The sequence below is a fragment of the Perca fluviatilis genome, chromosome 9, assembly GCF_010015445.1.
Source record: "Perca fluviatilis chromosome 9, GENO_Pfluv_1.0, whole genome shotgun sequence".
NCBI classification, from domain to species: Eukaryota; Metazoa; Chordata; class Actinopteri; order Perciformes; family Percidae; genus Perca; species Perca fluviatilis.
The window spans coordinates 18,295,735-18,317,408 of record NC_053120.1 but is presented as its reverse complement, the minus strand read 5'-3'; the positions used below and the strand labels follow the sequence as shown (position 1 = coordinate 18,317,408).

At 43.5% G+C, this 21,674-nt stretch overlaps 1 protein-coding gene across 10 annotated transcripts in view; it reads left to right on the top strand.

Annotated features, from left to right (window-relative positions):
* The window catches only part of LOC120565382 (ephrin type-B receptor 3-like), a 58,905-nt gene that overhangs the window by 16,186 nt on the left and 21,045 nt on the right, over nucleotides 1-21,674 (top strand). For all 10 annotated transcript variants that reach the window (XM_039811180.1, XM_039811181.1, XM_039811173.1 and 7 more), the window contains exons 2-3: nucleotides 13,859-13,923; nucleotides 18,558-19,230. In XM_039811180.1, the coding sequence (XP_039667114.1) occupies nucleotides 13,859-13,923; nucleotides 18,558-19,230 (738 nt within the window). The remainder of the gene's footprint in view (nucleotides 1-13,858; nucleotides 13,924-18,557; nucleotides 19,231-21,674) is intronic.

The window sequence follows — 21,674 nt, the reverse complement described above, 5'->3', positions numbered from 1 at the left end:
CATATATATGTGCCCCCCCCCCTTTTATTTGTTAAGAGTAAACTCAAGAATACGAACCAAAAACAACCCTTTGTCATATTGAGATCATGTTGTTGAAATCTTGGAATAAGAATAACATTTTGCATTGTCAGCTATATAAATGTAGTTATTGTGTTGTGTCATAATGGTAATCCCCCTGTGTTCTGTAAGGTTATACAGCCAGGTTCCTGCAATCTGTGTGGTACAGAATGTGACCTGTGTTTTGGAGGTCAGACGCTGCCAATCTTCACAGCAGTGATTTTGTTAATTGCAATTATACTAATGCCTTAAATAAACAAATGTATTATTAAGCAATACAACAACTTCTTCTCCTCAGCTTTTGTTTATTTTCTTCAAATGGCATAATTTCCTTAGAGTCACATTAAGGTTTTGCTGCATCTTTGGCGGAATGCTGTAGCCGATGTTTGCATTTTCTCATATCATTTTGCAATGTTGGCAATCGAGAAACTGGAGCTTATTTTACAGTACTACTACACTTACAAGAAGCCACTTTGCAGAAATGTACTTTAAATTGCTAAACATTAATGTAATGTACAGTACATGTAAGGTGGAGCAGATATTAGCATTGACATGACCGTGTTTTAAGCTTTTTATGGATGCTCCTGATGCTCTTTCTCTGTGCCCATCTCCTGGCTGGTTCTTTTACTTACTGGTGCTTTTAGCTGGTAAAGAGGCGAAGTCCATTTGCACAGAGGAGGTCTAACAAGTCAAGTTATTATAGCAGCCAAGTGTGGGATTAATTAACCCAGTGGCGTATAAGAATCTAGAATCTATCTCATGCAAGAGAGCAATGCTGCTGCCAAGGTTTTGCGGGGTCGAAACTTCAACTACTTCACTTCACAGCTCCAAAGCTGGTCAGTTAGTTATAGCCAGCAAACAAACACCTAGGGAGGAGAAAAACAAGGATGGGGATGGTGTCTGTTTGTGTGAAGGCGAGACTCCGTCATAGAAACAAAAGAGAAACAGAAGAGAGAGGAAGGAAGAAAGGATTAGTGAGGAAAAGAGAAAGGACAAAACCAGACAACCTGCCCAGTTTACCTTGCCCATCTAGTGTGTGAGTGCATCTGGGCCATTGTTCCTCTTTCTCTTTGTATTTGCAATGTCGCGTGCTGCATTATGATTTTAATTGTTTATCATAACACGCCACTCCCCAATTTCTTTGAGGCTATAGAGAGAGATATGTGCACTTTTATGTGATTTTTGTTTATGTGTATTTGCGTGGCTGAAAGAGAAAGGGTGTGTGCGAGTGTCTCAGTCACACAGGCCCGCAGAGCCCTGACCTGGCAGGTTGCATTCCTGACTTTAACTGCCCTAACCTCCCTTTTGTTCTCTGAATGGCTAATGACTAGGCAGGCAGGTAGACTGTAACAAGCCCTCTGTCTACTAAACGAGCTGATGTGAGAAGCACCAGTCTGCCCGCAGGGTTTGCTTTTCACCTGGTCCTCCTTATCCTTCCTTTTGAAAAGAGAAGACATGGGATTGGGGGCTGTGTGTGTATGTGTGATGGTGATGGGGGCAGAGTGTAATTACTCATCTGCTAAAATTCCCCATCTGCCATTTTCTCTCCATTTTCCTTTTTCCCACCCTCTTTTTTTTTTCTTCCTCACAGGTAAATGAGGGCATACCTGGGAAATTAACTTGACTGGCGGTGATAATGGACTTGATAATTACCCTGCATCATCTTCATTAATCATAAGCGGTTGCTCATTGAGCCAAAAGACGGCTTTTAGTATGTCTAGCTGGAGTCCACGCTAATAGGGTAGTCCCCAGCTCCTATTTTGGTTCTGTTTTTTGTTTATCCTGTCTGTGCAAGTTTCCGAGGAGAAGCAGAAAAAAACAAGCAAACCTCAAAGACTTTTGGTCTCTACCACCGCAGTATTTTTTAAACTGTTTTAAAGTAATTGGAAGCCACTGGCATGCGGAAAATGCGGACCGCATCGGGGCTTTGCCCCTCGCTGCAGACGCACAGGCAGCTGTTCCGGGTGTAACAGGAAGTAGCCATCTTTAATTAGATTCAACATGATCATTACATGCTGCACTGGAAGTGCATTGTAAGGTGATCTGATATGTTGGCAGATGACTGTATTCGGAGAGACTGTATTAAGAGAAACAATGGTAGAGGGAGAGGGCATGTGTTTGTGAGAGAGACTCAGTGGCTATTGAAACAGAATGGCAAAGCTGGGTGCTAAGCCCTTTTCTTGTGGTGCTCAGCCATTCAAAAAGCCACAGCTTTTATTCAATGCCCGGTTCCAGCTCTTTCTAGGCTACACCCCCAGTGAACAAACAGGATTTGTGTGTGTGTGTGTGTGTGTGTGTGTGTGTGTGTCTTAATAACATGTCTCATTTTCTATTTGTATGTGTGTTGCTGTTATTACTGCTTAAATAATGTATTATACATAATGTGTATGCATTAGCATCATGTAAGTGTACAGTATGGGTTTGTGTTCCCATATGATTGAGCTCTGTTTGTTGAGTCAGCCATTGCTGACACACGGAATTGCTTAAAACCTGCTATTAAAGCTGTGAGGTAACTGCTCACACTCTCCTACTGCACAGGCAGCACAATAGCCCACCTCGTATCGAACAGAAATGTGTGCGTGTGTGTGGTTTTGTGCATGTTTATGCTTATAGTGCCTCTGAGACACTCAGATAATCAGCAGCTTCCACTCAAACAGGCAAATACTCATTCATTCACACAAGTGAGTGTGTGAGTGCACACATGCAAGCAAACACCATTCTCGGCACCAATTTCAATGTTTTCATTGAAATTCACACATTATTCCCCAAGGACAAGTTGCTGCTATCAAATTTTCGTATGTCTGGTCCAGGAATTTGTGCTGTTATCTTCTACACAGTCTGTTGCCAGAGCTATCGAGCTGTTATGAATGGACGCCCTGGCTGGCACAGGGGCAGTGGATGAGAGGAGAGGAGAGGAGAGGAGAGGAGAGGAGAGGAGAGGAGAGGAGAGGAGAGGAGAGGAGAGGAGGACAGCAGTGAACTAGACGATGGCTCCCTGGGCTGCAGAACGGCAATGAGCAAAAACAGTTCCCATCAGGCTGCATGTTAAACACAGACACTTCAGGCAGACACATACATAGGACATTGTAGACATCTACACACACACACACACACACACACACACACACACACACACACACACACACACACACACACACACACACACACACACACACACACACACTCACACACACATTCACATGCAGACACACAGTCTCTGAAGGCCGCTGCATGTCAGCATGCCAAAAACACAGTGGCAATGAAAGAAGCACAGGGGCTGTGGGGAATACAAGAGTGCGTGTACCAGCTCTCCATCCTCTCCTCTCCCTCCTTTTCTCTCCTCTGTGTTCTCTCCTCCCTCTTCGCCCCCCTTTTGTTACCTTACTGGCCCCCCTTGCCTTTCATTCCCATCTCTTTCTCTGCTTTGCTCCCTCCCTCTTTCTTTGAATATCTCTTCTTTTCTTTTGCACTGCCATCTCTTGCACCCCCTTCCCTCCCCCTGAGTTTTTCATGATTCCTCCTCTTTCGGTTTTTGCTGAAATCTACAGACTTACAAGCAATGCTGGTATAAATGAGTGTGCACTGAATAACGTGTTTTTTTTTTTTTTTTATCACAAGCAAGCAACCACACCCAAAGCTGGGAATCTCTCTTTCTCTCCATTCGCCTTTCCCTTTCTTATCGCTACAAATAAACCCATATTCAGTAGTTATTTCCTTTGTGCTGTGGTTGTATTAGCCTGGGAAATAATGCATATAAAATGCAGGAGAATGTTGGCACATATCATATTATTGTTCTCACATGGTTCATTCCTTCAGTCACTGCTTTTTGTATCTAGCATGGATGTTCCAACATGGAAATTCCACTGCTCCAGAGTGACTTGCAATCACTGAGCAAATAGAGGTTCATTCTCTCTCTCAAGGACATATGAACAGCCTTAATGAACACGCACGTCGTTGGTGATCAAAGTGAAGTCTTAGTTCCAGCGTGGTCTCTGTAACCACAAGGCCACTCTCCCAAGAAGTCTTTGCTCTCACAAAAGGACACAGAATATGTAGAAATGTGACTATCGCGGGTCAATGAAGGTAAACTACAAGGGCAGATTGTTGGCTGCCAAAACCCCGTTGGCAGACTTGACATGCTAAATGTGACTTTGATGGGGTTAGCGAGTCCTGACACTCACCTGTCACAATGTTAGCCTGCACCACTAATACCTCAAATCCCTTAGAGAGGCAGAGGCGCCAGGTGAATTTCTGCTCAAAGACAGATACACAGGCTCAGACTAACATTATGCTGGGATGCTGCCTTCCTTGAATAAAGAAAAAAAAAAAGATTCATAGATAGATAGTTAATGCTGGGTTTTCTATACACAGATGTGTGTGTGTTGTGTGTGTGTGTGTGTGTGTGTGTGTGTGTGTGTTAAAGCACGCATGTCTGCCTCTCCAGCTCAACTCATTCAACTTAATTCGATTTTTTAATGAGGATTCCGACATTTAAATGAGAATGTTGAGTAAGAATGAAGCTTATTTCAAGACTAATTAAATCATAATCTATCTTTCCCTCTTCTCGTTTGACCTTTGAGGCACTTCATATTTATTAGCGTCTGCTAACCCTGATTCTTATCAGGGTTGCGAGCTACGCCGCACTGTTTGTTCATTAGCCATATCCACGGAGGAGTCATCAGTGCAGTCTGCAGGTTTGGCCAGACAAAGCAGCAAATCAAAGAATATCGGCACTGCTTTATCTCATTGAGTAAATTACTCCGCCGCCCCGCTTTTATGTCTCTCTCTTTGTAGATGAACATTTAATGAGGCAATTGTTCAACATCAGTAACAAGTAAGTAAATGCCAAAGTACATGGAATATGAGATGGATAGATAAAGAGACATCTATCTGTTTTAGAAGATGTAAAAGAATATTTCTCGTCATGCTGGCTGTGTTGTTGCTGAACAAGTGATGGTCTTTTTTCCATAGCTGGAATACCAAATCAGTCTGCTAGATAACAGATACTGTCCTTTATCTATAACTGTAAAAGACAGAGATTGCTGGTTTTGTTTTGCCGTATATGTTATAAATAAGTGTGGTTGAAAGTGAGGTAATGGCGGAGCTGATGTTTAGAGAGGCGCGTTGCCTGCTTGTTATCTTGGTATGTGTCAAAGACGTCTTTTTATAGAAGTTTGAAATGTGCGACATGTGTTCATGTATATGTGTGATGTATTTGTTTGCCTTTCATCTATGTGGCAGACTAGTAAATCAATCAGAGCTTGCTGAGGTTGCAGTTACACTATATTGTGTTTTAAATATGAATTGTATTCCAGGTATTGCTACCCCCCAGGGAGTGGGAGGTGAGACGGAAAGAAATCAACAGCTGTAGTGTCACACACGCACACTTTATCAAACACGAACACACACACACACACACACACACACACACACACACACACACACACACACACACACACACACACACACACAGCCAAATTACTTTGTCTCGCTTCCTTTCTCACTCTGACTAATACAAACATGCACACACACGCAACTACCCACAAAACTTGACTAGGAGTTCCGTATTTCCATATGCAGATCCTTGGGGCAAAAGCGGACCTGCTCCTTGCTTGCTTGTTTGCATTTTTCAGACGCAGTTTGCTGAATCATTTACCAGGAAATCAGATCATGGCGTCTCACGCAGAGTCACCCTGTGCTTGGATTTAGCAGTTTATTTCATGACTAGAGTATTATGCTTCAACAGTGTTTACTGTCAGCATTTGATGTTGAATGTTAATTGTGGAAAAAAAATCTGAACCCAGACTGAATTATGAAATGTTGTAAAAAATATATATAGAGAGAGAGAGACGTGTGGATTTCTAGGAAGGGTTGTAAATGAAAACTCGCTTCACTTATGGTAAAGGTTGAGGCAATAGTTTCCATGTTAGGTGATGTAAACATCCCGTGTCCCTACAGAAATCTGGTTCTGTGCCCGTTTCCTGTTGGTGGTTAAACACTGGCAGACCTGATGCCCTTAACATAATCATTTGCAAATGAGGAACAGGCCTTTTCAAAATGAAATGTAAGTGGTAAATGTGACATCAAACCTTATAAAATCATTGCTACAATGAAGCAATACTTGGTAGGTTATTACTCAAGTCTGATTTCTTTTCGAATCTTTTTCAACTCGTGGACAAATACAAAAAGGATAGAGGTATTTTTGCAGTGACAATGTCCTTGTTTACTGTTATTGTAGAAGTGATATTTCCATTTCAGATGATTTCCCATGCTTGGTTTCCAGTAAGAGGTGAGGTAAAACACCGGCAGCCCTAATGGCCTTCATATGACAAGGCCAAACATCCCAGTGTCGTAAAACAGCTAGGACTGGGATGGCCCCTTCAAAGGAATATTTCGATGAGGAATGAAACCCAGTAAACCTGACGTCAAGCAGGGAGGCATGGCTGTAAAAAAACAAAACAAAGGTGGTCATTTCTATTCAGACAAATGCCCAGAACTCTGTAATTAAGTCAACATCGTCTGCATCAGCAGTTTGGTGGAAGCAGCACACACACACACACACACACACACACACACACACACACACACACACACACACACACACACGTAAAGATAGCTGTGAATATGTTGAGTAAAGCAGCAGGGAGAGACACAAAGATAAATGTGGAATGTTATAGATGGTGAACAAAAGCTTTCACAATTCTTTCTGAGAGCAAAATGTTAAGTGCAGGACTCACAGTATGGGAAATGAAGCGGTAACTTAAAGGTTTCAGGTTCAAAGCGAGCTCAAGTATTTAGCTGACAACACTACGTCAGTCAGCTGTAAGTTAAACTGCATGTCTCGGGCAATCTGCTGTGCTGTTATAACATTGGTACTTTGGTTTAAACGCAAACAACGACAAAAAAAGTTGCTGATCGGATCAAGGTACACGAACAGGAGCAAAGATGGCACTCCTGATAAAATGCAGACACTCACACTATCGAGGATTCCCATTGAACCTTTCCAGAATTGGATTTTTTAAGGTAGTCTAAAGTGCTTGTGTCAGAGAGCAAGTAGCCAATAAAACAAGTGCTAATGGCTCACCCCAACCGTGAATGTGTGTGTTTGTGTGTGTATGTGTTATGTTGTCACTACTGTTGATGAAGGGGCTTTGACTTATTCAATAGCAAACCGAACACAGAGCCATTCAATGAACCCATGGGACAATGCAAACCGCTGTGAATGCTGGGTCTCGGGCAGGGTGAGGGGTTGGGTGGTTAACTAGGAAGTTGGGGAACAGAAGGGACAGAATGTACACATTCACACACGCACATATGCACACAAAGAGAGGAGTTTGGGGGAAGCTGTAGTGTGTGAAACTTCATCTTTTAGCATTTTCATTTAAGTCAGTAAGAAAATGTAGTTAGCTATATTGACTTACACTGAATTGTGAAATTGAGTGATACAGTGAAATAAGCTTGAATTTCTAAGTGGCCAACATTACTGTAAAGTGACTAATCCTAAAAGCCAAAGTGACACTGCAGTAAACAAAGCACAAACTCCATTTTCAACCACTTATATTTACGCATTCGTCGATGACACAAACAGGCACACGTACGATCACTCAAACTCATTATAGCATCAGTATATGCACACAGTCATTCAAACACACACATGCTGACGCACATGTATTCACACACACACACACACACACACACACACACACACACACACACACACACACACACACACACACACACACACACACACACACACACACACACACACACACACACACACACAGAGGCACACCTGGTTTTGTAGACAGCTGCCCTTAGGGCTACCTGGTCGTCAGATCCCCTGTGCTTTGTAATTAGAAGAGTTAGTGAGAGAAGGGGATAGGAAGGGGTAGAGAGAGAGAGAGAGAGAGAGAGAGAGAGAGATGAGAGAAAGACTGCGAATGAGCGAGAGAAAGAAAAAAAAAAGGAGGGGGTAAAGACAAAGAGGCCCAGTCCATCGGCAGTACAGGAACTAGACTAGACTTCATGAGCCCTTGAATACACTCTTTAGTCGCACCAGAAACACACACCCACACTTCCACACACGCTCATACACATTTAGTAATTTGAAAAACCACCTGCACTAGCTCACAATGTCCTCGTTGGTGCGATTAAAGCTCTTTCTTCCATTTCAACAGCTTTGCTCCCTCAAAGCCTCTGACAGAAAGGAACATCATTGTGTTTGTTGTTGTTTATTTATCATATGTCCCAGAGTCATCAGGTAAGAGCTGCTTGTCAGAAATTGCCTCTGCAGCCACGATGGGCCAAGCAGAATGCAAAATTGCCAAAATGGCATGCTGTTACAACCCAAATAGTATTCAGCCCCAAGGTATCTTTTGACGAGGAGAAAAACAATTGAGGGCAGGGGCCCAGCGACAAATGCAGAGGGCAAAGACTTGCGTTCGTTAGACTTCCCCATGGGGAGAGATGATACAAGAATTAGACTTGAGTGAGAGGGGAAAGAATAAGAGATATAGGATAGATAGAGAATAAGGAGATAGAAAGCGAGAGACAGAAAGATGGAAAGAGAGCTTATTTCCAATGCATCGACTGTGTAACCCTGTTAGCGTGCACACACATCACAAACCTCTTGTGTGACAGGCATTGTGGGATGACTGACAGCGAGTGGTAGCGGGGTGAAGTATGTGTGAGTGTATGTGTGTCTGCTGATGGGGAGGGGGAAGTGTTTTGCCATGGGGGCGAGTCCGTTCAGGAATTCCACAGAGGAATCACCTCCTTGGCCTGTCCATGTCGCAGCAACCAATTACCGTGACTGTGAGTGTGTGGTTGTGCGTGTGTGTGTGTGTGTGTGTGTGTGTGTGTGTGTGTGTGGGTGGGTGGTTGCTGAAGGGGAGGTCTCGCCATAAAATGGAGGGGACTTCTCCTAATCATCACACTCTGGCCCCGCACAAAGGCAAAAAGGCTGCTTGGACAATTTGAATGTGAATAGCATTTCTCCTCCTGCTCTCTGTGTCTCTCTTCAACTTTCTCTGCCTCTGCTGCACATTGGATGACAAAAGCGGAGCCAACAAAGATAGCACAGAAAGCAATCAGGCTAATAGCGCTAATAAGTTGAGCGTGGGGTCCACGCTCTCAATGTTGACACATTTCACTGTTTCTGTGGCAAAACAGAGGCTCAAGTGTTTGGCAACCAGACAACATAGTATTTTAATGGAGTGGCTACCCCATGCCAGGTTGCCATGTGCTTGGTCTGTTTGACTATAGGAGAATACAACAAAAGCAACTCGGAGGAGAGGTGGGGAGCAGATAATTAACTAGTGGAGAAGCCTAAGGGAAGGATTTCGGAAAAGGAGTCATTAGCAGGGTTTGAATTTGTATTTTTTGGCTGAAAACAAAATCCGGCTGTCATCATGTTTCATTAGTACAGCAGTTAATGCTAGCATGAGAAGAAGCCATTTAGTTTTGTGCTTATAGCAAGAAACCAAGCTAATAGGTAGCTAGCAAGTCAGCTTTTCTTTAACATTAAAGACATTGCTCTGCGACTCTGTAACACTCATATCTCCATGGTTGTCGAGACAAATCATTTAGCTCCCTCAGTGTTTGCTTCAGGTACCATTTAGTTGTCCTCTGACGGGGTCACGCTAACAAAGACAAAGATGCTAAAAAGCTCAAAGTAGACGGGGCAAGATCCAAGCTAAATCCCTCACCTGTCTGCTCATTACGACCCGGGGACTTATAGCCCCGCAAAACAACTACACATTCCTCTCTCTCAATAATGGCCTTTCTTCCTCTTTCAGTCTTTTTTTTCTGCTTTTAACAAGTCTGCTTGTTTGAACAAAGAAATATTTTAAGAGGCTTGTAACTGTGGGTGCTGAGGGTGCTGTGTGTGTTTGTGTGCATATGAGTGTATGTGTGTGTTGCATGCGGCCATAGGGACGAATGCTTCAGTGCCCTCCCCTGTTATTAGGCCTGCCCTGTCATTACTGGATTAGAGTTTAGGGGTTGGCTTTGTGTGTATGTGTGTGTGTGTGTGTGTGTGTGTGTGTGCGTGTATTTGCTTGCACACATGTATTTGCTTGCATATAGTCTCTCCAAGCCTGTTTGTATTTCTGCAATTTTTCTCACACAATCAGAGTTCGCAGAAAAAACTAAACATTAAACGTTAACCCCCACACACACACACACACACACACACCATGTTTGTTATGCTAATCCCAGGTGTATTTGACCTTGATCATAAATAACACTTTACTAAGGCAATCCTCCGGTTACTCAAACAGTGACTCTCTAATTGAATAGTCTTCGTGAGCGGTAGGAGGTTGAAAAACATTCCCCTGTACACTGCACTTCACATCCATCACATCACAGCGTGAAAACACAAGCACAGATATAGAGATTGGCAAGAAAAGGGGGAGGGAAGAGGAAGAGGAAAAAGACAAATGAAAAGAGGTCAAACCTATCACTTCCGAGTGGAGGGAAAAAGGGAAAGTAGTTAGAGAAAGTAAGACAATGGGGAATTTGATCCATCGTTTCACAGGGATGATTACAAAGAGATTGAAAATAAATGAGTAAAAAAGTGAGAGTGCGTGCAAGAAAAGATGGATTAACCAGCCTAATGCATCTGTGTATCCTGATCAACTGCTACCTCCCACATCTGCATGCTTCACTCTCACTCTGTGTGTGTTGTGTGTGTGTGTGTGTGTGTGTGTTTTACGGCAGTACATTTGCATGTTCATTTGCCTGATTTACTCTCTTTGTTCTTTTTCCCTCCTCCCACCTAAAAGCTTTCCTTCTCTCATTCTACACTTCCAGGATTTGAAACGGTGAAGTGAAATGTATAGAGAAAAGGCAAACGAGAGTCGTTCTGTACAGGGGAGGATCTTACAGTCACACAATTGCTGTTTCTCCCTCAACTCGTCCTTCTGGTTTTCTTTCTGTATTTTTTTCTTTTTTGTCTCTCTCTCTCGACCGGGCCCATTAGGCAAGCCGCCAGATGGCCTTAGAAGCTTTCAGGGGTTGTTTGCTTTAAAAAAAATACCTTTCTCTCTTTAATCTGTTTTACTCTGCCTCCCTCTCATCTTTTATCATCCATATAGCACAGGTTTGTCAGTTTGGCACACAGAGACGATTGTTACTTTGTGCGTGGGCATATGGCACTTTTTTCTGGTTTGTTTTGTTCTCTTTATTGTGTTTGTGTGTGTGTGTGTGTGTGTGTGTGTGTGTGTTTGTATGTGTATGTGTGTGTTTTTTTTCTGTGACTGTGCAGGTGTCTGAATTTGCTGCACAGTCATGAATATTGCAGTGTGCTTCTATTGCCTGATTTGCAATTCACACACACAAACGTGGTGTGCAGAGACAAATGAGCTTAACAGCCACCCACATGCACGCACACACTGACATGAGAAAGAGCGGCCGGGTTAAGTTGGGGTCATTCAGCGCTTTTGCTCTGGCCCATTGACTCAGGATTGGTGCTCCACTTTGGGCACAATACAGAGCTTTGCACCGAACACACACACACACACAATTGTATTCTGACATGCACAAGCACAGACCTGGTACGTTTAAACAATGCAGATGCATCGGGAAGGGTTACTGCTGCACATGCACTCCCGAATAATCCCCTAAACTATTGATTCAGACTGCACATCTGTGTGTGCGTTTTGCATATCTCCCTTTTTGCTCTCCAGCTCTTGTTCTTTCTCTCTCATCTCTGTCTCTTCATTTTCTCCCCTCTTTGAATTTCCCCGTCGGTCATTTTGTTTCACTGTGCTGTCATTTTCAGCAAGGTCAGCTCTAATGACAAGCCAACACAGCATATACACAGACCAGTCATAATAATAAACACAAGGCGGCGGAGGTGTATAATTTCCACCACAGCGGCTTACCTACCTGCGTAGCTGTCGGTAACACGTCCCAAATCACACACTGTCATAGTATGATTCAGGGGAAGTCCCGCTGCTAATCTGCACTGACACAGTTTCTGAGATGAAAACCCTACTAGGCCCTTATTTGCTCAAGAGACAGATGTGGCTCGTTGCAACTGGTTACAAAGAGAGCTCTCAGCAAAAGCAGACGAATTTCATGATTTGTTTGAAAGCATTTTCACTATCACCACAAAGAGAAAATCCGAGACTGACAGGCGAGAAAGGGAGAGGATTGTCTGCGACAAAGGTTGCGAGCTGGATTTGACCCTGCGCTGCTGCGAGTACATGATATTTACCAGAGCCACTCCCAGAGAGACAGTTCTCGCTGCGTGAGCTGTCTCACAGTGAAGCATCCAGACCATTTCACCTGCGAGGGCAACAAGCCAAAGCTACATTTGAAATCTGATTATATGTGTTTATATGCACAGGAAGATATTTCCCTTTGGCAGGAACTCTTTTGGAAGTCGTGCTTTCTCACCAGTGTAACAGGCACATACACATGTCAAAGACGCTGTCACTCAAAGCATGAGGGGGTGGAAATCAGTGGGAATTCCTAGATGTAGGAGCATGCTGTCTCTACAGTGCTAGACATAATTCACAAGGGGTCTCTGAGTTTGAGGGTATTTGCACTTGTCACTGCTGGTGTTTCTAAATGCAGCAGTGGTGGCAGCAGGTATTTGGAGAAGAAATGGTGAAATCCTGGCGTATACTCTTCTATTTTGCTCCCAAGTCCCATTTCCTGTCAGCTTCCCAGGACAAAAAAAAATTCTAAGAAGAAAGTGGGAGAAAGAGACAAAGGAAACCTCAGAGATGGTGATAGACTAGCAAAGTGGGCTGAGAGACTTCTTCAGGTTCATGCCTTACAAGTGAGGCAGGAAAAATGGAACATCTCATTCTTCCCTTCCATGACCATGCACAGTTTAATCTCACTTTCTGGCAGTACCGTTTCATCATCTTTTACTATCTTGTAGAACAGCACAGCGGTTGAGATAATAATGGTGGCTGAATGCTGTGCCTTGAGCGCCAGGTAGTAAAAGACTCAACATTTATAGTGTTCCTTCCCAGCTCTCACAAAGCCGGTGTCTTTGCCAGTAGAAACAAGAGAGCAGAAAGTGGAGAGAAGAAAAGGGATTTGCAGGAGAGATCCCTGTCCACCATTTTGTGCATTTGTGTGTATTGTGTATATGATGTGTGTGCGCTTTGCAGGCATAAAACTAAGGTGTATGTGTTCAAGTATCGACAGAAAGTAAATCCAAGTGAAGTGTATTGACCTCTGTTATGCTCAAGAGCTCCTCTTTTGTGACGCCTAACTTTATTACCCCCCCTCTTCATTCAAGCCTTCTGTTGGGTTATAGATCTTGTTGAGTTTTACAACCTGTAGCTGTGTGTGTGTGTGTGTGTGTGTGTGTGTGTGTGTGTGTGTCTGTGTCTGTCGCTGTGCCCTGTGGGAAGCGGAACCGTTTCTCAGCGAGACTTCGATGTTGTTTCCTTTCCCCTGTATAAAAGCAACGTCTAATTGAGACTAATTAGCCAGACAAGGAGCGGCAATAAAATGTCATACAATACCTCACAGAGATCCCCCACCTAGATCTCTGCCTCGCTATTCCACTGTCTCTTGGTCTTCCTGTCACACAAGGGCATACAGCACTTCTTTGTCTTATTGAATATAATATCGCTATAAGCCCGCGCTTTCTGTCATTCAGTTACTCACCCAGTTATCTGAGAACAACTTTGGTCAAAGCCTCTTATCTCTTCGGCTATTCATTTTACTAGTTTTATGACATTGTTGTAAAACTATTGAAAGTTATATTGATCTATTCTGTCACTCTGTTGCTCTTTGTCTGATCTGGTTGTTTTCTTTCTGCTTCCCTTTACAGAGACGCTGATGGACACGAAGTGGGCCACGACCGAATTAGCCTGGACTGCACACCCTGAGACCGGGGTGAGTTTACTGTGCACTCTGTGTGTGTGTGTGTGTGTGTTGTGTGTGTATATGTGTGTGTGTGTGTGTTTGTTTGCCTTTGTGTGTCTATACAGAGTAAGACTGAATTATTAATGGGGACACATGGTGAAAGAGAAGAGGGAACTGTGTATGCAACATAACCACATTCAGCTTTATGTTCATGTGTGGACAGTAACTTTGACTCTTTCCTGTATTCAAGGGGTACATCCAGTTTTGTGTGTCTGTGTGTCTGTATTGTGTCTGCATGCCTTTTGGAAGTTTAACAGTCCTGCACACCTTCATCAACAAATCAGTCAACAGGATATGTTTTGGGATGCGCTTTTTAGCGGGCAGAAAAAGAGACACCGCAATCCAATTTCACAGATGTTCCCTTCCCCTTGCCCCAATGCACTTAAAACATGTGAAAACGGCAGTTTCCACATGAACTAACCATTTATACACTGAAATATTTCTTGGCGTTGACCCATTGCACGCCCCGGCATCCAAATCTACCACACACAAAGTGCCACTGACAGCCCCATCTTGCTTTCCCATGTGGTCTCCACAATGGCCTAAAGAGGAGCAAAAAGAGGTTCGACCCCTCCTCAGCTATACTTCAAAGACCCCCAGCTCTCCTCCCCTCGTCTTTGTGTGGCCCTCTGACTTAGCCCTTGTGTTTTGAAAGGTGGGCCCCCATTTTTTTATGTTTTGTTTTTACCCCAACGCACTTGCATGGAGATTCCAACCCAGCTGGTTGAAGTCGCCCACCCCACTTATTCTCCCCTTCCTTTACTTCCGAGTAACTAAGCACTAATGAAGCCAGACACACTAGCCACCTCAGCTGCAACAATCAGTTCACAGCCTTTCGTGCCCTCCTTCCCTTAAGCTCTTCCCTCTTCCGATCCGTCCATCTTCCCTTTGCCTCCCTTTGCCCCCCTCCTCGTTAAGCTACAATGCAGCAGGGATGCTCCCACCGGTCCCATGCAGATTGGCATAGGAACTAAAACACGCCTCCCCGTTTCTTTTCCAAGAAAACCCGCAACAGATGCTCATTTTCAAAAGATATACATACAGTGGAGAGCCTTTTGCAATCCAGATTTCCCACATTACCAACCGAAAGACTGGAGATGAGTTTTTCCCCTGCCTTTTTTGTTTTGTAGCAGACGGTGGTTGTCCCTGAGTTATCTTTCCACCCTGTTTTCCTTCGTTTTATTTTCCTCTGACACAAAGAAATCGATCCTCCCTGTTGTCTTGTTTCTGTCTTCATGCACAATGTATTGTGTGTGTGTGTGTGTTTATTTGTATTTTATTTGCTTTTGAGGTCTTGCAACAGGAGCGTCGCAGCCTATTTTTGTTAGGGGTGACGACAATTGTCTAAGAGAAGCCGATACAGTGGCTGAAAGGACAAACACAACAACATACTGAGAGAGCTGGAAGGGAGAGGGAGAGCAGTGAGTCTAAAATTAAGTAAAGTACACAGAAATGTCCATGCAGAGAGAGGGAGACAGCATATGAGAACACAATTCTATTTGTAAGAAAACATCTTAGAAAAAGACCCAATCACACTCACCTCAGACTACACACACTCTCCCAGGGACGCTGGCCAGCCAAGTCTGAGTCACAGCATAGCTGTGTATTTTCACTGTGTTGCAAAACACAAAAAAAGCATCAGACAAAAAGCTTCACAGAGAAAACCTGAACTGTGTCTATTTGTGACAGTGGATCCAAAGACAACCAGCATATAAGTGCTATTAATGCTACCACTCTTGGTGTAAAAAGTGTGAAAGCCATTTGTGAATGTGTAAGAGCACATTCAATTATTGATATGTGAAGGCACTGCCTTCACATAGCATGTCACATGTGGACGTGCGTGTACATGTATTCTTTTACCTCTGTGTCTCCACCTTGGTATGTGGATTTCTCTGTCTCACTGTTTGCATCTGTCTGTAGATAGCCTGTAGCATATGTGCATAATGTCTCATGTCTCTGTCTAGGTGTGTGTATGTGTGTGTGTGTGTGCATGTGGACACCTATCTTGAGCTGCATTCGTGTTGTTGCTTGTATTTCCAATTTCCACTATGTCTCCCTGTACTGTGTGTGTGTGTGTGTGTGTTTGTCCATACACCGTATCATTTATCTTTCAAAACAGATGGGTCATGAAAGGGTAATTCCACTTTATAGCAAGACTTCCCCAGATCTGGAATGACACCCACAGGGTTTTCCATAACCATACACTAATAACAATATACAAAGTTAGCTAGCTTTTGGAGATAATAACTATTCTTGGTGTATCACTGTCTGCTTCACAGACCCCCAGCATGCTAAAACATGTTATGAACAAGCTAAAATGTCCTTTAAAGTAGACTTAGAGAGATTATTCATACTAACAACAAACAGAAAAATAAAAGCCTGTTGGGGCTACAGCATTTCAGCTAATGCCTAAATCTACAGTAATAATGCTAGTTTATCAAGGTTGCTAACAGTTCATGTTCACCTTGAATTCATCTAAGGTTCATGAATGAAAAAAGTTGCGCATGAAAACGTCTTAAGCCCCTGCAGCACAATCTGTGTCTCTTGTCTCTATTCATATCTGTAGTTTGTTCCAAAGGGTCATAGTTTTGCGAAAATATTGCGGAATTTATTTTTCCAGCGGGCCTTTGGACCATCAAGGAGGGTGATAGTGCATCACAGAAGCATTGTTCATTGTCATCTGAAATTATATTTTAAAGCTTTGATTGGAAAGGATAACGAGAAAATGGAGTCGATCGCAAATCTTGCATAACGATTCATCTTGATGGAAATCGATGCCAAGAAACTTGACCCTTTTTTACATGACCTACTTAATTCATTCAGGCTTGGAAAGCAGGCGTGTTTGGCCACTGGTCGTGTCTCGGGGGGAATGACCTCTCTCTTAACAGACGCATACACAAACAGACGCACACCTACATACTCTCAAACAAACAGAGCTATACACACTCAGGCAGACAGACTCACACAAGCACATTTAAACAAACACACACAATCTCACACGCACACCCGCAAACACTTGGCTGTATCGCTCTTTTGCAGTGGGTGATTTATTACACTGAACTAAATACCCATTGACACTTCATGCTTTTAGCCATCCCATTGACCTGGTCGGTGATTATCGATTCCCTCTGGTCGCTTCCTCTTTCGCTCTCGCTCTTGCTGGGCCATCGTTTTAATACCACGACCGAGCTACGCCCATTCTCCCCCTCTCCCTCATGGCCTCCAGGGTCTTGGATGAATAGCCTTGTCTCCACCACATCCATATTACAGCCTCAATTAAGGTACCCAAGAGCTCAGATAGAAACAACTGTCTCTGGAGACAAACTGGTGCCTTAATGCCAGAGTTTCGAGACAGTCAAATGTTCCGAGGCTAACTTCGGTCCCAAGAGTGCAACCATATTTAATTTGTTATCGTGTCTTGGCATAAAAACTTAAGTATTCTAGTGTTTTAAGGTGGCAGGGCGGCTGAGTGATGTGAAAGATCATCCTGTAATCAGAAGGTCACAGCTTCAGTCTCATGGATTCAGGTAGCAAGTCCAATGACAGCCATGTAAAGTAGGTCAGACTTTTAGCTGAAGCTGCACTCTAGCTTTTATTCCTTTGTCTAGTTTAATTTTGTTTAATTTAATCTTCCTCCTCATTGCCTTTTAAATTCTTTAATGCATTGCCATGCCTTATGCAAAACACTTGTTTGAAAGGTGCTATGCAAATAAACTTGCCAGTCCTTGGCTTAGCTAAAGAAAAAATTGCACTCTGTTTGTCTGATAGGAAAGGGGAGCAGATCCCTCAGCACACATACATGCACACACACACTCACAAAGATATATTATACACGCAGGATTCGCTATTTGAAGTGAAATGATTTAATCGTGGTGTCCTCATTCGAGATTGAAAAATGCATTAGATTACAGTGCCTAACAGCTTTTACAGTCGAGTTTGCTTGTGCTCATTTAATGAAGCTGGTAATCAAAGTTTAGAAAATTTAATCCTATTTTATCCTGAGTAATTCACCCCCTGGGTACTGTAGTACCAATGAAAGATGTAGAGGAGTGTAAGAACCAAAAATCATGAAGGTTAACCGGCATCTTCATTAGAGGACGTTGCGATCATTGCTCTGTAATTGAAGCGTAATTGGTTGTAAAGCAATGTGGCTGCTATTTCCAAACAGATATGAGGTAAACATGCTGTGGTGGCTCTGGGGTAAGGAGGTGACAGGTTGCCGTAATTGAGATGAATTTGCAGTCCTCGTCACTGGCTTTTTACACTACACTAACCAGAGATGAAAAATGTAGCATGACAAAGGCAAGGGACTGTAATTGAAAATACCTAAAAAGCCACAAAAAAAGAGATTACCTTTTGCTTCTTTCTCTCTAAGTTCTAACCTCTGCCCTGTTTTTTTTATTTTTTTTTTATCATGAAATGTGACTGAATGTAGCTCTTAAAGTTTTAATGCAAGGTGTACAGAGATGGGTGAATGCACTTCCCAGAAATTAGACAGACACAATGTCTTAGTACTTGTGGAACTGTTTGTGCATCTGTCAATGATAAGAATACGCATTTACACCCTCTGACCTGTTTATGTTTCTTTTCTGCTCGCTTTTCAGTGGGAAGAGGTGAGTGGCTACGATGATGCCATGAACCCCATCCGGACATACCAAGTCTGCAACGTACGTGAAGTCAACCAGAATAACTGGCTACGCAGTGACTTCATCCCACGAAAGGATGTGCTGCGTGTATATGTGGAGATGAAATTCACAGTGCGCGACTGCAACAGCATTCCCAACATCCCAGGTTCCTGCAAAGAGACCTTCAACCTCTTCTACTATGAGTCTGACTCAGACTCAGCCACAGCCACCAGCCCTTTCTGGATGGAGAACCCTTATGTGAAGGTTGACACTATTGCCCCAGATGAGAGCTTTTCCATGCTCGAGTCTGGCCGGGTAAACACAAAAGTCAGAAGTTTTGGACCATTGTCCAAAGCCGGGTTTTACTTGGCCTTTCAGGATCTTGGTGCTTGCATGTCGCTCATCTCAGTGAGGGTCTTTTACAAGAAGTGCTCCACCACCATCGCCAACTTTGCCGTTTTTCCGGAGACAGCAACTGGGGCTGAGGCAACCTCTTTAGTCATTGCGCCAGGAACTTGTGTCCCCAACGGCGTGGAGGTGTCCGTGCCATTGAAGCTTTATTGCAACGGAGACGGCGAGTGGATGGTTCCCGTAGGAGCATGCACCTGCTCGTCTGGCTTTGAACCAGCCATGAAGGATACCCAATGTCAAGGTGAGTGTTTTCACAACAGATATTATGGTCAGTCCAGAATTTTATTACTCAGTGTTTGTCGTGGTGGAATAATCTAGAGTTTAGCGAGACATACTTCAACAGGGTACCCAAGGTTCAAGCTCTATGTTAGCTGCTGAACGGACCCAAAGCAAGTCAATGAATCGTTACAAATCTACAGAACAGTGTGCTATTTTGTAGCTTATTCCGCAGTCTTCCCCTCCTGGAAGATGCTGATGGGGTTGGGGGGATTTCCCTATGGCGATCAATAATGTATCACATTATTACTGCTGAGAAAAGTTACATTTGCATTTTAGGCTATAGTATCTGATGGTTCTATGCAGGGTGAATTACAATGAGTGTGTAGTAAGGGTTCAAAGTCTTGCTGAAGGACGCTTCATCTGGCAAATGGCTGTTGTGGACACACACTGATTGTTGGAGAGATTGAACCGGTATTGTTTTGGCTACGGGTTACAGCCTCTATCACTAGATTGTCCAGCTGCCACGCTATTATGAGCCATTTATTTGCCTTGTATTCTTTGACACATTAATCCAATGATGACAAGGTAAAATAATACACCCTAGATGACACTGTCAGCACGTGGGTGACCTCAGTTTGGCCTGGCAGCTGGTTGCTAAATAAATGGAAATGCAGGGGAGGCTGTCTGTTTCTGAGAGGCCCTATGATGGGTTCAGGTCTGATGGAAAACATGAAAGGTTCACAGAGGTTGAGAGAAAGGTAAATTTAAACAGCAAGGCCTCGACTGGAATGGAGTGCAGGTGACAGCATGGAGGACAGGGAGGGTTAAAGGGAAAATGTGTGTGTAGTGAGGAGTGTGGGGGCGTAAAATTAGGCTTAGGGTGCGCAGGTCAAACGGAGACAGCAGAATGAAGGGGTGGCAGGGTTGTTGATCAGCGAGGTTGAATGCGAGGTGTCTGTGCATGTATAGTTTGTGTGTGGTTGTGTCGGCCTGGGTTCAGAGGGCTCATTCTTCTCCTTATACCAGAGAGAGATAAAGCTGAGAAGACCTTTAAGTTAAGTACCCATACGGGTGGCCTGGCAGCTTCTGGCAGACCCTAAATATGTGTGCTCACCTTTCGAAAGGAGTGTGCATTTGTGAGAGAGAGCATAGTAAATCTAAAGCATGGTGTATGTGGTTAAAAACTAATTTGTTTGCTCCTGGCAGCTCAAGGTTAAAGCCCTGGCTACTGGGTCCTGATAAAACGTACTCTAATCAAGCTTCACTGGAAACCACAGGAGATAAATCTCCCTCTCTTCTTCTCTTCTCACTTCACCTCTCCTCAGGTCCACTCTCCATATTCATTACTCATCATCCTTTCGCCGTGACTCTTCCTTTTTCTGCTTTTCTGTCCTCATTACAACATGCAGCATCTCCTCTAGCTCCGCCACCGTCGCTCCCCCATTCTCCATTGTAGTCTTTACCTATCGTCTGAAGGCCGTTGCTCTCATTAATACGCCACCAGAGTTACAGTAAGGGTGTCTGCATTAATATTAATCGATGAGCCTTTTTTTTTGCCTTTCCACTCATTTGCTGCACATTTTTCACCCCCAATTTTCTTTACTTTTTTCTTCATGCTCCACACTTTCCAATTTTAGCATACATTCTAATCAGTTCCTTAAGCTCTATGTTCTGCATGAACATAGAGCTTAGGATAAGACACAGGGGAGTGGGGAAAGGGGAGAAAAAAAGCGCCTGCAGGATTAGCATTTTCTATGCCTCCACCTCTTCCACCTCTCCCTCCCTTTTTCTTTAGCCCCTTGTCTCTCTTTCTTCCTCATTCTTTAGCAGTTCCTCTGAGGGGAAAATTGATGAAAGGAAGATGATGACCCCTTTACACACTGGAAGTGATTGATCAGCACTTTCAGCCATTTCCTGAAAAAAGAAGAAGCCTCATTTAATAGGAAAGCTCCATCAACATCTTTCGTTAGGCCAACATGTTCAAAAACTAACACTGTCATCCCCTGGGACTTGAGAAATTGCTTGTAGTTTACTTTGTGTGAACTTAAATGAACTTGTACGGGTCATGATACCATTTTGAAGAAGTTGTTCTCCCGCCTGGTAAAATTCGAGGTCATATCTTATCTGTTAATCAAGCAGTACTTCCTGTTAGCCAGTGGCGTGGATGACTCTGATTAATGGTGGAAGAACAAATACACTCAGTGCTAATGTACACGGTGCAGTCAACTGGTGGTTTTGTGCTAATATTGAACTTTCAAAAAAAACAAACAGGGAAACAGCAGGAGCAGGAAGTGGTCTGCTGTCGATTTTACCTCCAACCTTGGTTGTTTTCAACAGGGAGCAAAAAACAAATGTAGGAGCTCCAGTGATGATTATCATTCAGAGGGACAAACAGCAGTGTGTCCTTGACGTTGACGAGCTAACGCACTAGTGGGTCAGCTAATCAACTGGCCCCTGTAAACTTTG